At 38.4% G+C, this 16,569-nt stretch overlaps 1 protein-coding gene across 7 annotated transcripts in view; it reads right to left on the reverse strand.

Annotated features, from left to right (window-relative positions):
* APC (APC regulator of WNT signaling pathway) overlaps nt 1-16,569 on the reverse strand; it is a 135,220-nt gene that overhangs the window by 19,294 nt on the left and 99,357 nt on the right. For 4 of the 7 annotated variants that reach the window (XM_063453623.1, XM_063453617.1, XM_063453619.1 and 1 more), the window contains 2 exons: nt 16,324-16,407; nt 4,251-4,367 (listed from right to left, as the gene is read on the reverse strand). In XM_063453623.1, the coding sequence (XP_063309693.1) occupies nt 4,251-4,367; nt 16,324-16,407 (201 nt within the window). The remainder of the gene's footprint in view (nt 1-4,250; nt 4,368-16,323; nt 16,408-16,569) is intronic. The other 3 variants (XM_063453622.1, XM_063453620.1, XM_063453621.1) reach the window with 3 other exon arrangements.

The raw sequence follows: 16,569 nt of genomic DNA on the forward strand, positions 1-16,569 counted from the left end.
AGAGGGCCTCAATACCATAACAGCAATTATTTTAACAGACAACAATGTCAAGACCCCTAAGTCTTAAGTTTCCACATTTTTCAGCTTGCATGTCATTATAGCTAAGCTAGCAATTATGCACCATTTTATTTCAGTTTTGGCTCAAAGTAAAAATTTTAAATTCTTTGCTGCAAAGCACTATATTGGCACATAGGCTACACACACAATTATGAAGGAATCTGTACACTGCAAATCAATGGAAAGCCCCTCTCCCCAGCAGTGGAAAGGTTAATAAACCCTTACTGTATTTAGATGATTGACAACCCCTAGGGACAGTCTTAGTCCCGCAATGTAATTATTGCAATTTCTCAGAAACTACAATAACACTGCAGGGTTAAGGGGACAGGGACACTGCATCCAGAACACTTCAATGTGCTGAAGCGGTCTGCGTGCTTATGGTATCCCTTTAAGTCCTGCAGGAGGATGAAGATGTGTTATATATAGTCCGGTAGTAGTTGTGACATTCATTGGAAATACACAAAAGAAAACTATAGGGTCAGGAACACAAACATGTATTCCTCACCCTATAGTGTTAAAAACACTATCTAACCCCCCCCCCCCCCCCCTTAGTACCCTAAATATAGTAAAATCTTACCTTTATTCCAGTCTGCTGGTGCTGGCTCTGCCCCTGATTTGCCTCCTTGGCTGACATAATCAGAAGTGATGATCTTAGCCAAACACAATGCTTTCCCATAGGAAAGCTTTGGATTGGCTGAGATGGTCAATTCGTATGATCCCAGCCAAGGAGGCGGGCCGGGATGGTGAGGAATATGCCACCCTGGCCAATCAGCATTTCCTAGAGATTAATTGAATCAATGCATCTCTAAGAGGAAAGTTCAGTGTCTCCATGCAGAGGGTGGAGACACTGAATGTCAGTCACATTGTAGAGCACTGCCCCAGGAAGCACCTCTTTTCTCTGAAAAGACAGTGTTTACTGCAAAAGGCCTGCAGGGACTGACTATACGCATCAGAACAAATGCAACTACCTGAAGATGTTCTGGTGATTATAGTGTCCCTTTAATTTCAAATAATACAGGTTTGATTTTCCTTCCACATTAGTATATTTTTGCTTTTGGCATAACTTTGAAAAGGAGTAGGCAAACATCGGCATTACAGATGCTGTGCGGCTACATCTCTCCTGATACTTTGTCAGCATTATGACTGTAAGTATAGATGTAGTCTACAACATTTGGAGTGCACAAGGTTGCCAATCCTGCCTTAGAACTTACCATTATAAAGTCGAACACTGTAAATAACCCTCCCCAAATATCTACAAATTAGTGTAACCAATACATGAACCAATAACAACGTCATAAAATACAGGAAATGTAGAAGGCTGTTTCTATTCAGTACACAATCTGAGAAGATAAAGCAACGGGTCTGCTGAGACATGCTTTATTAAAGGGACAATTGAAGCTCCATAAATACTTGTAGTGGTTATGGTGTAAGGAGTCTCTGTGTGCCTTCCGCTATTTTCTCTTTAACATTTCAGCAATTTGATAAAACCAGGGGTTCGGTCTGCATCCAAGCCCTGGTTCTTCTGTTAATAGTCAGATAATGAAGACTTTTGAAAACAATGGGTGATGGGGGAGCAGGTCAGAGTTTGCATCCCACCATCGCCGCACGAGGTAGGACAGTTTTGGATGAATAACGCAGAAGAAGTTAAACTCCCAAATTTTGACGGGCAAGCAATAGTCTGTGCTGTTTGAGCTGTTTTATGTTTGGCATGTCCCTGTCACAGTTTGACAGAAAATGGTGGGAATGGCGAATAAAGACTCCCGTCACCATGACTGCTACACGATTTTTGGGTCTTTCATGGTTTCCTGTCCACCTGGCACAGTTAATATATATATATATATATATATATATATATATATTTTTTTTTTTACTGCCAAGGAAACGGAGAGACAGTCACAATCACTGCTGTCCACATTTAGGAGAGGGGGAGGGAGAGGGAGAGTGTGTGTGTGTGTGTGTGTGTGTGAAAAACCAGTGTAAGATAAAATGTAAACAACCTTGTACATTGCGTAGAAACATAATGTCAGTCAGTGTATTGGTGTGTGTACAATGGTGAATATCTATGGTAATCTGAATATGCAGCTAGAAGGGTGGGTAACCAGTGGAAGATTGTAAGCACAGTGAATGCAAAAACATGGAAATCAGCCTTTACTATAATGACTAGTAACCATTAAATATCTTAATAAATACACAACTGTTTATTTGCTGTGTTGAACATGTCATTTCAAATGAGTTTGGGACACAGTAAAACAAAAAACACAACTCTCTTCCCCTCCCCAAATCCAAAACAACAAAAAACAACCCCAAACAACCCCTCAAAACAACCTGACGTTTATTTTCTTTTTGAAAAATACATGAAAAACCAATCGATTTTTACTGGTGTCAATGACCGTGACATTTATTTCAACATTAACTAAATCTGCTCCAATAAACACAAGCTCTGCAATCAATTTGGTAATATAAGAATCTTTCTGTACATTCTCATGCACTAAACTAGGTTGTGACGAGCAGATTTAAATGCTATTCATAAAAACATTATTAGAGGATTGCAGAGACTGTTGGACAGACTAGTTCTTTTACACTCCAGCAGAGTTTACTGCATTATGAACTACAGACAATAAGTGCATTTTCTAGAGATACTGCCAAAATGTGTGGCATGTCAGGAAGCAAGACTATCACACAATGCATTTTCAGGCATTTATCAAAGAATAATGCACCTTGTTTTAGTCTTTTAAATAAAAAACAGTTTCACACATCTTTTTTAAACATCTCCTTTAAAGGGACACTATAGTCACCAAAACAACTTTATCCTAATGAAGCAGTTTTGGTGTATAGATCATGCCCCTGCAGTCTCACTGCTTAATTTATTGCACTTTGTTTATGCAGTCCTAGTCACACCCCCCTGAATGTGATTTGCACAGCCTTCCTAAACACTTCCTGTACAGAAAGATCTGTTAATACTTCCTTAATTGCACAGTCTGTTTAAGTTAGAATGTCTTATCTCCTGCTGTTCGTAGCCTTCTAGACCCGGCAGGAGCCTGAGTGTGATTAAAGTTTAATTTACAGAGCAGGAGATATAAACTTTTTATACAATAAAGACTGTCAGAAATACCAACTCTCCATTTATGCCGATTAAATTAATCTTCACAATCAATGGGTTAAAAATGGCTATAAACCTGTAGGCAATGCGGTCATTTTTAGTAACCGGCATTTAAAGCAGTTGCAGATGCTTTGTTAAAGGGACAGTGTAGGCAGTGGTTGTGGTGCCCTGACACTGTCCTTCCATTCATCAAACTATTTGCACAGTTTAACACTAAATAACTGTTTCTGGCCACCACTGGATGTATGGATAAGACCGGGATTACACACGCTCTTCTAGTCCTACCAAGTCATACCGGTAATGGGCATTGTCACAGACTCAAAGTTTTCTTTAACCCAGTTTGTTTCAATGTAGCTGTTGACTTTAAGTGAAAATACCATAAAGGGGTTAACAACCCATGACTGCCCTGTTACATCAATGCTTGCTAGGGCACTGTGCAATCAGAACCCTTCAAATCACACTTAATACCGCATGCAAGATTATATTAACCATTTGCATGCCAGGGAAGTGCCCAACAGATTGCTTTGAGGAGGTGATAGAACATCATTAACTAGTGTCAAATCATGAAAGGGAAAGTATGTACCCTTGGAATAAACTCACAGCTGTAATCCAGCAATTATATCTCAGCAGGTAAAAAAAACTGTCATGCTAATCACCTATAGCATTTACAAATCAAAGCTGCTTCCAAAAAAAAAAAAAAAAAAAAGATAATTTCTGCAGCCACCAAAACAAAGAAAATAAACGCCAACAATCCTGCGCCAGCCATTTAAAGAAAGCCCACCTAACTGGCACTGCAGCATTTTACTACAGGCACAACCAGCTCACATGCCACGCTGTCCTATTATGTAAGTTACATTCAATCATTAAATCCCACTTTATTTCTGCTGCAATTAACATTTTCAACCCAATTATTATAGTTAGTGAGCATATTTCAACCTTTACCAGTCCATTAACAAAAACAGAATACAAGACAACACTAATGACCTTCAAATCAAAGTAAAAACAAAATACCCTCCCACCTCCCCCCCCAAAAAATTAAATATTTAAAATGCCCCTTTACACTCTCAAATAAACAAAGAAAATTATACTGTACATTTTCTTTCACCTGTCCGCCTCCAACGGTGCTGCCCTGGGAGATTTCCGAAGTGCTGACAGCCTGCTTCTCTGCATCCTTACTGCCAGAATCACGCTTGCTCTGCGGAGTCCTCTGCTAGTGACAAAGCAGAGAACGAAAATAAGACAAAGCACGTTCAAGGCTCGACGAGATCTCACAGGCAGCTCAACGTGTTTTATAAAGCCACTGGGCTGTGTAACCTGCTGTAGGTCTATCAGGAATTAGCAGCACTGGCTGCGAGATGGGGAGAGATGTGGGATAAAAAGGAAGTGTTTCAGCTGGGGATTAGGGCCCTGGCAAACAAAGGATGTGCTGCGAGACATGGGAAAACCTCCCTCCACCAGCTGAGCTCCGTTAAGACAGCACCAAAGATATTGAGCTAGCAGTGAGGAGCTGCCTTGCCTGCAGTCACATGACCTCATGCATCTTTCAAGCCCCGGGCAATGGCTGTCTTAATTCACCATCAGGACTGCAGTAAATAAAATGACTTCTGTCATTTCATTTTAACCCAGTTAGTTTATACTTGGAATAGAGGTTTTAACAATGTAACATCATGTAATCCATTCTGTTTTGGCTGTACTTGCCCCTCCTCTACATATCTTAATTTAGATACACTGTGATAAGACAATAAGAAGCAGTCATGGTGGCAATTTAATTTGCACTTATGATAATGACTTGTTCTATTGATCTATGACAGAAAATAGCATTAAGAACAGATAGAAATGTGCCCATTTGCCCCACATGGTGTGTGTTTAGGAAATTGAGTCACAAACAACTTTTACAGCCATGAAACGGGGCCCCTACTTATTGTTTTTAAATTAAATGAATTACACAGACATGAATAACTGCTATATTCATGGATTGCAATGCAATAGCACACATTTAAAATGCGCATACACATTTTTATATTTATTAACCATTATAACAACGGAAACGTTTATTTAATAAAACACACTTGATCAATTAATTGGGGAGCTCTAGCGTTAGACATATCAGCATTATTATGTAAATCATGATATCTATTATGAGAACAGATAGTTATGAATGCATGCATGTGTGACTGCCTGGCTAGTTATGTGTGGCTGACTAGCCATGAATGCATGCATGACAGATTGGCTAGTTATAATTATAGTTGTGTATGTGTTTTTTTTTGTTTTCTACATGTGTGATAATAATTGGAGATCACTAACTGCCCTAAATTCAGTCAATGCTACAGAAAATCACAATATTGTAAATCCATTTGTATAAGTAGGTTGGGCTGAACAGTGACTTGAGAACCATCACATTTTCAAGAGAAATTGCAAAATATAATGCAGCGCTTCAGAACATAGCATAATCAATTAAAACCAAACAAAACCCATACATTTTATTACACATGTCATTGTGATCAAAACAGTATTTACATGAAATTTATGCCATGGACTCTTAGGAGAGGGGGGCAGAGAACCAAGATAAAAGTTGAGCATACTATCATTCATACAATTTATAAACTGAGCAATAAAACAGTATATTCTAGTTAGTATATTAGTAAAGATCACATCCTCTGCTGGCCAGCAGAAAACCACTGTGTAACATGTTGACAATAAATATTTGACTAACCGGTTTTATTTTAGGAACAAATGTAGTCTATTCCTAAACATCTACAGTGATTGAAGGAAGAATTAACAGGGCTAATTTTCACAAACTAAATGAGAATGGCAAAACGGAGGTCTCCAACTAAGCTATAGTCTCAGTTTGGCTATTTTTGCCTCAGCTTTGCCATTCGGAGAAAAAAAAAAAAATCATGAAAAATTAACAAATCAAGCATTATTAAAAAAAACACAAACAAACAATATTGCTGGAATTGTTGATGCCCCATGAAAACAGTTTAAAAAAAGCAAAGCATCCACTTGGCACAAGCCATTTAATTCCACACAGCTGGTAGCATTCAGGGTTTTCAGAAATATACATATGTTCCCGTCCGGCTGCCTGATTTGGTGCGTGATTTAATAAAGCACTCATTAAAGATCTTAATTTAGAAACACAATTACTATCATTCAGATAGTCAGGGGCACTCAGCAGATACAATCGAAGCACTTAAATTGTACAGCACCAGGAAGACATCAGCTCTCTAATCTAGAATTTATTCGACCATAAAAAAACACCACCAGAAACCGCTCTCTGAATCCCAGCCTGGATTCCTTACAGGATCTGCTAATCTGACAGGCAAACCAGGATAAAAGAACTGATCTGATTGGTTAGATTATAGGGAAGAGACAAATATTGTAAAAATATGCATTAGGACAGGTAGAGGCAACTTAGTCTGCTCCAGGGTAATTCGTTATAACATTTAAATACTGTATTGTATTCACACACTACTACTGATAGTTTCCAAATATCTGTAGTGGCGGCTGGTGAAGTTTAAATATAGTGGGTTGCTGCCCACCTTGCTTTTTGGGCTTTACCAATTTAACCCAATGTAATCGACCCCTGAACCAATGAGACATCGTGCACGGTTCAAAACCATACAAATATAGATTCACATATTAGGGACACAACAACCCCTTTACAAAGGTTTCCAGATTGGAATGTAATTCAAAACAGGGCTCGACAAAATTGCTTGAAATCTAGGAGCCAGCAAAACAAGTAAGGAGACAGATATTTCAACGTCAAAAATACTATTCTTAAAGGGACACTATAGCCTATATACTGTCCCTGCACGTTTTTCAATGTAAACACTGACTTTTCAGACTAAAGGTAATTGCTCTGGTAACTCCTTTAGTGACAGTCACTCAGACGGCCTCCAGTGTACAGCACCTACGTTAATGCTCCCCATAGGGATGCATTGTTTGAATACATCTCTATGAGGAGAAGTTGATTGCGTAGCATGACGTTTTGCCGCGCTTGCACAATAGTCTCCCAATATTTTTCTATGGGGAAGCATTGGATTGGCGGAGATTGTCAAGACTGATGATCTCAGTCATGCAGGTGGGGCCAGCCGCGGGATCACCAGCACGGCGTGGGAAAAAGGCGAGTAAAAACACCTTTCCCTGTGATTGGAGGGGGGCAGGTCACCTAAACATACACACTCACAGACACACAGACAGACACTAACTCACAGACACACAATTTAACTGATTTCACACACAAACACTGCAACACTCACTCAGAAATCCTTACTTTTTATTTTAAATCAGCTTTCCCTGGGGTCCAGTCGGGCTGCTGAAATCTTCCTGCTCTGCTCCCTAGAGCGCTGTTAAGTGATGCAGGGCCAGAATGACGTCATATTCTGGCTCTCGGCATCACGGAAAGGTGCACGAGGGCGCTCATTCAGCTGCCTGCCTTTCCTACACAGCCGCCCGCCTCAATCCAACAGTACTCAATGAGCTGGATATCCGCTTGCCTGCCCGCCTCAGCCCTGCGTGAGCTGACTGCCCACCTACAATCTCAGGCAGCCGGTCACCTCAAAGGCTGAACAGTGTCACAAATACTAGGCGCCGCGCCATGTCGACAAGGAAATTTGTCCTGGCGCCTGGGATTAGTTGAGACCTGATTCAAAACACTGCATTAGAGGAGAGAATAAAAAAATACAAGCAATATTACATAACAGAGGGAAGATCTCTGAATAGTAATATATTATCCCACAGAGAACAACTAAGAACAATAAAATAATAAACATACAAATATCACGCTATTAGATATTAAACTCACCAAGGTGTACATCTAATATCTGCAATGTTTTTATTAGAGCAGAGTTAGCGATGGTCACAGAACTTCTATTACTATAATAATAACCTGACCGCTGTGAGAAGACTACATTGGATGGAGGGGCATTTCTTTCAAATAAGTGGCATTTTGATTGGTTTATAAGGTAAGTGGGTGATTGGGCCTCCGTAGGGTTTCTAGTCCACCATATACCCCATCTACCAGCTGGGTAGATATAAGTCAACTCATGTGAAAGATGAGAATCACCACCACCTCCCCCCCAAGTACAGGATTTCATGCAGCAAACAGCATAACTCCTAAAAATAAATTTAGATCTAAATGTCTCTCACCAAGTTGAAACTGAACGATGGTACAGCCTGAACCAAACTCTTTCCTACAATCGCACTCATTTAGTAACTACAGCCTAACTTATGGACGTAAGGGCAAAGGCAAGTGATTGCTGTGGGCTTTGCCAGTTCAAGGTGACCTTGTCATTTTAATTCTTACTCTGGGCAATGAATTCGGAGACATGCATGGAGTAGTATTCCAATAATGTATGAACAAAACGCAGTTGTATTCCTTAATAGCAATGCTGTTATTCGATACAAGAAACTATTAGAATGGCTCCAGTTAAACAATTCAATAACTGACAATATCCCAAACATGCTGCGTCTGCGGGGACAGAGAGGGAGAACTGCTAGTCAGGTTTAACCTTTCATTACATTGCAATAATAAAATTGCTGGTTTGCAAAGTGTGAATGCATCATCTCATTGCAGGCAGGTGGGTTCCGAAGATAGGACAAATAACAGTAACCCATGTGGAATAAAAAGCATTGCTCAGCAAAGATATTTAAAACTAGGTTCTACTAGGCTGAATAGTAGACAATCTAGATCAAATGAAAAACAAAAATGTTTACTTACCGTAAATTTCTTTTTCCAGAAGATTAGAGGCAGTGCTTTACAACTGGGATTTTATCTGGAGGGATAAAACAGGCAGGCAATCTCAAAATTTTTCAAGGACCTCCCCCAATTAACCTTTGGCCTTATAAATTGCTTCCTATCCAAGACATCCCCAGAAATTACAAAAGCCGAATAACCGTAACACTCAGACTATGAACAAATTTGGGGGGGGGGGGGGAGGGGGGAGGGGGAAGTAAGCTCTGCCTCTAATCTTCTGGAAAAAGAAATTTACGGTAAGTAAACATTTGTGTTTTTCCCTTCAGATTAGAGGCAGTGCTTTACGACTGGGATCTCCAAAAGCAATCCCTTAGGGCGGGACTCAAGTCTCACTGCAAAAAATCTTCCAAGATCAACAGACCAAAGTGAGTGAAGAGATCACCTCGTGGCTGTTATGAAATCAAGAGAATGTATAGCAGAAGCCCTCAAGCAACCGATCGAAGGAGCTTCAATGGAGATAGGTGTTAGATGAGAAAACTCTAACGAATGCAGACCTTTAAGGTAATGTAGACGAAAACTAAATGCCCAGGCAGTGGAATTAGAATTCCAAGACCCTAGAACGCTGTTGGGAAAAGTTAGAAAAATAGTGTTAGATGGATGATTGAGAATAATTAAAGAATCCAACTTAACTCCACTTTCTCCTGCTGAAAACAGAAACTTGAAGTCCTTTCCAAAAATATTTTGGGCGACTACACCCAAAGACCTGGACTGAAGACTCAAATCAGCAGAGTAAAAAACCCCAAAAAGAAGATCCCCTGCGGAAAAGATTCCGTGAAGATAGGAACTAACCACGAAAGAGCCTAGCAGATACTGGTGATTTGGAGACCAACCTCTGAAAATCAACTGATAACCGAAATTTGACCTTGAGGATCTCTGGCTTTAAACCATCCGCAAAGCCCATCCGAAGAAAAAAAGAAGAGGTTAAAACTTTGAAGCGGATGCCTGTTTTTCTAAGAACCAATATCTTAAAAAACAACACCTTCCATACTTGGAATAAATCTTGGAACAAGATCCATTTATAGTAAAATAAATTGTCAATAATTTCCTGAGACAAAACCTTATCCTTCAGTATCTGATATACATAAACCAGGTCTTCAGCTTGAATTACAACAATTTTGAGAAGCGGTACCCTTGAGAATTCCAGGATGCCTATTTACAGTTAAGGCCCCCAAAGATTCCTGCGGAACATTTTTGATGAATGGTGAAACAGCTACTTGCCACCAAGGGAGGAAGACTATCATTCTCACCTTTCCCATCCTATAGGATCTTGGGGTACAGGGAACCAGGAGGAAACTATAGGTTAGAATGGAATTCCCAAGAAAGAAAAGGAAACCAAAGCTTACGGCTCTGTCCAAGCTTGTCCAATGAAACACTTCATGCGGTTTGATCTAGAAGTCCCAGTTCCATAACTGGAAAATCAAATTCTTACTATCGTTTGAGTGAAGATCAAGGAGCATGAAACAATCTGCTTTGTATTAAATGTTGACTACTCAATGCTACAGCTACACAGAGGAATATTAAGTTCTATGCATAAGTGAAAAAATCTAAGAAAAACTAACCCAAGCAAATCCTGGAACAAGATTTTTCAAACAAGATGACCTTGTTTGTACATAATTGCTACCGATGTAGAACTATCTGACCAGATCTGGATAAGCTAATACCTGGTCTTTATCTGAAAGGCAAAGAGCTATCCAGATAGCCTTCGGTCCTATGTAGTCGGATAAGTTTTTACAAATTATCTCAGCTAATTTCCCATCATCCCTATGAGAACCTAGCTGAGACCTGAAGCATCAGTCGTATAATTCTGAACGATCGATTTGAGAACTAGAACAAAAGTAAGAACCGTCTGGCATCCTTTATTTCTGCCTGGTTCAGAAAGGAATGACCCAAGTATAGGATTTTACTGCAAACTCTTATTAGTAACTGTATCTGGCCACTGAAGGACCTGTAAACAGTGCTATACCTAAAGAAGCTGAAGAGAACAAGCAGGTTCTTACAAGACGGGAACCAATATTATTTCCCAAGTATCTGTCTACTGAAGTAGCAGAGAGATTTCAGGTGATAATGACAGAGAGAACCACAATTTTTTTCTTCAGGGAATTACCATTCTCTGAGAGTCAAAAACCCTTGTCAAAATATTTACACCTGAACTGTTCCTTGACAAACACCATAACTGCACACTTCCTGAAAAGGGAATTATTTATCAGAAGATTGATTAGCATCCACCTGTATGCTGTAGAAACACCCTAACCTTTAGGGGCTGGTGTACAAAAATTAATTAGATGCCCCTGAGGAAGCAGAATTGTAGAGATTCAACAAATTTATGGATGGCAATATTTTGCATAGTGAGAGAATCTCAAGCGGCAATTGCCATAAGCATTTTCTTAAAAGAAAATTGCAGACAAACCTTGGCAGAAAACCATCTCAGTCATATTGTATCTATTTGCAGGGAACAAATTGAACCTGGTGGAACTACACCATGATCCATAGGTTTGCAGCTGTACTAGAATTTGCTTCAAGCCCAGTAACATGAGAAAGAAATAATTTTCCATGAAGACTAGTTCATACAGGTTACCATCTTTATTGGCGGAAGCGAGACTGATTACATAGATATACAGTCAGAATAAGACAATACCCATGATCCAGGCTTTCCTTAGCCGTAATTGGGAAGCAGAGGCTAGAGCCGAAAGAATATCTGCAAACTGTACTTCAAAACCTGTTTGATGCAGGCTCTGCAGGAATCAATAGCAGAAGTAATTCCTTAAAATTGGAATACCAAACAACAGCCTTACCTGCTATAGGCTTTCATTAGCCGTATTTGGGAAGCAGAGGCTAGAGCAGACAGAATATCTGCAACTGCATTACAAAACCTGTTTGATGCAGACTCCGCTGGAATCAATAGCAGAAGTAATTCTTAAAATTGCAATTCCAACCAACAGCCTTACCTGATAGAGGCTTTCCTTAGCCGTAATTGGGAAACAGAGGCTAGAGCAGACAGAATAGCTGCAACTGCATTTAAGACCGGTTTGATGCAAACCCTGCAGTAACCAAAATTAGGAAGCATTTTCTTGAATTTTCCATTCCAACAGTCAGTTAGCTGAAACCTATCTGACTTGGAATTTAAGATAAAACATAAAATGTGCAACCATGGAGTGAATGAAGCACAGGAAAGTTCTGCCTCAGCTGAAAAACAGACTGCCTTTTTAGAAACTGATATCAGGTGAAACTAGTTGAGGTGGTGAGAATGCTAATTGCAACAAAGCTTTGTCTACAGCAATTGCTAAAAGCCTACTGCATGTTTTAGCAAATAAACACTGCAGCTAGGATCCTGGCATTTAACCCCTTAAGGACCGGACTGTTTTTGCGATGTTGTACATTTGCGACCAGGCATCTTTTTACACTTTTGTGGTGTTTGTGTTTAGCTGTAATTTTCCGCTCTCTCATTTACTGTTCCTATACAAATTATATATTGTTTTTTTCAGGACAAAAGGGTCTTTCTTTACATAACATTATTTATATAATCTCATGTAATTTAATTTTTAAAAAAATGAAAAAATATGATGAAAAATTGAAAGAAATACATGTTTTTTGACTTTTATGTGAAAAATCTTTTACTCATCTACAAAAGCGAATAAAAAAAAACTGCTAAATAGATTCAAAATGTTGTCCTGAGTTTAAAAATACCCAGTGTTTACATGCTTTTTGCTATTTTTTTGCATGTTATAGGGCTATAAGTACAAGTAGGATATTGCGGTTTCAAAACATAAATTTTTAAAATGTATCAATAGTGACATTGTAACACTATTATCTGTCATAAATCTCGGAATAACACCCCACATGTACACATTTTTTTAAAAGTAGACAACCCAGGGTATTCAATATGGAGTATGTCCAGACTTTTTTAGTAGCCACTTAGTCGCAAACACTGGCCAAAGTTAGCGTTCATATTTGTTTGTGTGTGAAAAAAGTAAAAAACTAAATTGAACGCTAATTTTGGCCAGTGTTTGTGACTAAGTGGTTACTAAAAAAAGACTGGACATACCCCATTTGCAATACCTTGGGTTGTCTTTTGCAAATGGTATGCCATCATAGGGGTAATTCTCATTCCTGGGCTACCATACGCTCTCAAAGGCAACGTAACCATCCTGGCCATTTTCAATGTAAAAATATTTGACCCATATATTTGACCCTGTAACTTTCAAAAACGCTATAAAACCTGTACATGGGGGGTACTGTTATACTCGGGAGACTTTGCTGAACACAAATATTAGTGTTTCAAAACTGGAAAATGTATCACAACAATTATATCATCAGTAAAAGTGCTGTTTGTGTGTGAAAAATGCAAAAAAAAGTCACTTTCACTGACAATATCATCGCTGTGATATGTTTTACTGTTTTGAATCACTAATATTTGTATTCAGCAAAGTCTCCCGAGTAAAACAGTACCCCCAATGAACAGGTTTTAGGGTGTCGTAGAACGTTACCAGGTAAAATACAGTGCTAGCAAATTAAATTCTCTGGACTTTCGACCTGGGTTTGCAGGCAGGTACCTCAAATTGCAATCAATAAAATTACTTAATTATGTAAAAATATTACATAAATATGCACATAGAATTTAAATATATATGCATATTTATATATTTGAAGTCTACGTATATATTTATATAATTATTTATGTAATTTTGTATATGGACATATATATATATTTAGTATTCTTTTTATTTATTTATATATACATAGATATATATACAATTTCATTCTAATTGTATTTTGATATAAATATATATATATTAATATCAAAATACAGTTAGAATAAAATTTCATATAGATATATAATTTTTTTTACATTTTTATTATTTTTACATTTTTTAATTTAATTTAAATTACTTATTATTTGTATTTTATAATAATATATATATATACAATATATATAGTTATTATATATATATATGATATATATACGTGTGTAATTTAATTATAAGTGTATTTTTATATTAATATATGTACATATTTATATAAAAATACACTTAGCATGACTTTATATACATGATATATAGACATATTATATAGGTATAATATATGTCTATATATATATATATATATATATATATATATATATACACACACATATAAATTTTTTCTTTTTATTATTAACTTTATTTTTTTAATGATTTTACACTAGCAGGGAGACTGCCTGTCAGCACAGACAGTCCCCCTGCAGGCAGACACATGGACACCTATTGTGGCCCCAGGGGTCCAAATCCGCCATGGGGAGACTGTCTGGGCTGCAGGCAGTCTCCCCACACCGGGAGCACCGCCGATCGCCGCCGGGGGAACGAAGGCGATCGGGTAAGTAACTAAGACCGTTAGCGGTCGGCAATGCAAAAATGCCGATGACAGTCCTGAACTGTCTTCGGTCCTTAAGGGGTTAAAGAATCCATCTGCTACAACAGTATATTAACTTAACCAAAACCAGATTTTAAATATCCGCCTCCTAAGCATAACCTAGCGAGGATAATCCTCCAATAGTCATACGGGTCCTGCTCTTGTGAATATATACCACTTCACTTTAATTGCTGACCCTGTTGCAGCAATTAGTGATTATTGAAACCCATATTAACTAATCACCGAGCAGCAGCTAATTTGAGCCAGAAAGGAAACTTAAAGTTTCCCAATAGAATTATGTAAAAGTATATGCTAATACCCTTTATAGGCTTTACTCAAAGAATAATCTATTTTGGACACGATCTACTAAGTGCTTACCCCTGCAAAGCGCTATATGATTGAAGACTTTAGTAATAATCCTTAACGACAAAATCGTGAACTTTAACCTGTTCACCACCAGAACGAAGTCATGCACAATCTTGGAGCAGCGTGCGCCCATGACACTGGTTTGAAAATAATATTATTAAACAAGTGCAAAAGCAAACAGACCCACCATACAGGTAATCAACCTCTAAACACTAGACTTTAAGATTGGGTTCAGACTGTCTTGTAATTTGGATAAATGTCGGCTGATTTGTTTCCCTTCTGAAATTCCAAAACAAATCTCAACCTAACAGCACGACAATTCATTTCAGTTGATTTGGAGTTGCTGTGCCTCCTGCAAGTGGCCACTGTCTCTTAACACCAACTCTGTATTACTAAATTACAGTTTGATACTTGTTCTTTTGTAAAAGTGACACTACAGGGAACCTTTCGTTCTTTAGGGTTTTCCTTCCTTATATCTGGAACAGTCTGGAATTTTTCAAACAAACAGAATTTGTTTAAAGGGACACTATAGTTACCAGAACAACTACAGCTTATTGGATTTGTTCTGGTGAATAGAATAATTACCTTCAGGCTTTTTGCTGTAAACACAGTATTTTCAGAGAAAATGCAGTGTTTACATTACAGCCTAGGGATAACTTCACTGGCCACTCCTCAGATGGCTGTTAGAGCTCCTTCCTGGGTCATGGCTGCCTAAAATGCAACCAAACATTCAGTGTCTCCTCCCTCTGCATGCAGACACTGAACTTTATTCATAGAGATTCATTGATTCAATTCATCTCTATGAGGAGATGCTGATTGGCCAGGGCTGTGTTTGAATTGTGCTGGCTCTGCCCCTGATCTGCTTCCTTGTCAGTCTCAGCAAATCCTATGGGGAAGCATTGTGATTGGATTAGGCCACCACTAATGATTATGTCAGCAGACTGCTTGTTTTTCTGAGGCAAATAGCATGCAGAGTTACAGCTTCAGGCTTGAATACAAGTACGATTTTGCTATATTTAGGGAGCCATGAGGGGCCCAGGGGGGCTAGATGGTGGTGTTAACACTATAGGGTCAGGAATAGATGTTTGTGTTCCTGACCCTATAGTGATGCTTTAAGTTTCTTCTGGATACATTTTTGGAAATCCGAACAAATTCAGAAGAATCAAGATGTTTCATATTGCACAAGTCTACTAAACACCAAGACATGGAGAGATGACCATCGACTTAAGCATAAGCTACAACAGTATAAGTAGTAAACTTATTTCCAACCCTGATATATTCTGGTTTTGACCTTACAAACTAGATATCAACTAATCCCAATTCACCAATCAATCAAAAGCAATTTATAACATCTGGGGCAAAAAAGGATGGCATTTAAAACACAGATTACAAATACAATGTTCTGCTGCAGCAAACAGATATTTGTGGGTCAAAATTCACGCTAAAATAGCCCAGCTGGAGCATTTTTCTACAAAAGCTATTTTATTGTGAATTCTGCCTTTTGCTTTTCAATCTGCTACAATATGGAGTTAAGGTAACAAATCCCAATGAGAAGTTGTTAACATAAGTATAAAAATCACCCCAGTCGCACTGTGGTAGCAGACCAATAAATTTCACGGTATCAAACAAGCAGACGAATTAATGATTAAGATGAACTAACCTCTGTTTCTGCAGCTTGGGACTGTAAAAGCTGCCGAATGCGGAAGATATCCTTTTCGATCTGCTGAATTTTAGACACCCGTGCCTGCAAGAAGCATTAAGAAAATTGTTGGTGATTGGCAGAGAGATTTTCAGAGTTCACAGCAACTCGTGGTGTTAAGGGTAAATGGGATGCATTTTAATTGCACTGTAAAGGTTTATCCTATAAGATTTATGATATCTAGCCAGTGAAAATATGTCCTGCCAA

This window comes from Pelobates fuscus, chromosome 5, assembly GCF_036172605.1.
Source record: "Pelobates fuscus isolate aPelFus1 chromosome 5, aPelFus1.pri, whole genome shotgun sequence".
In the NCBI taxonomy this organism is placed as follows: Eukaryota; Metazoa; Chordata; class Amphibia; order Anura; family Pelobatidae; genus Pelobates; species Pelobates fuscus.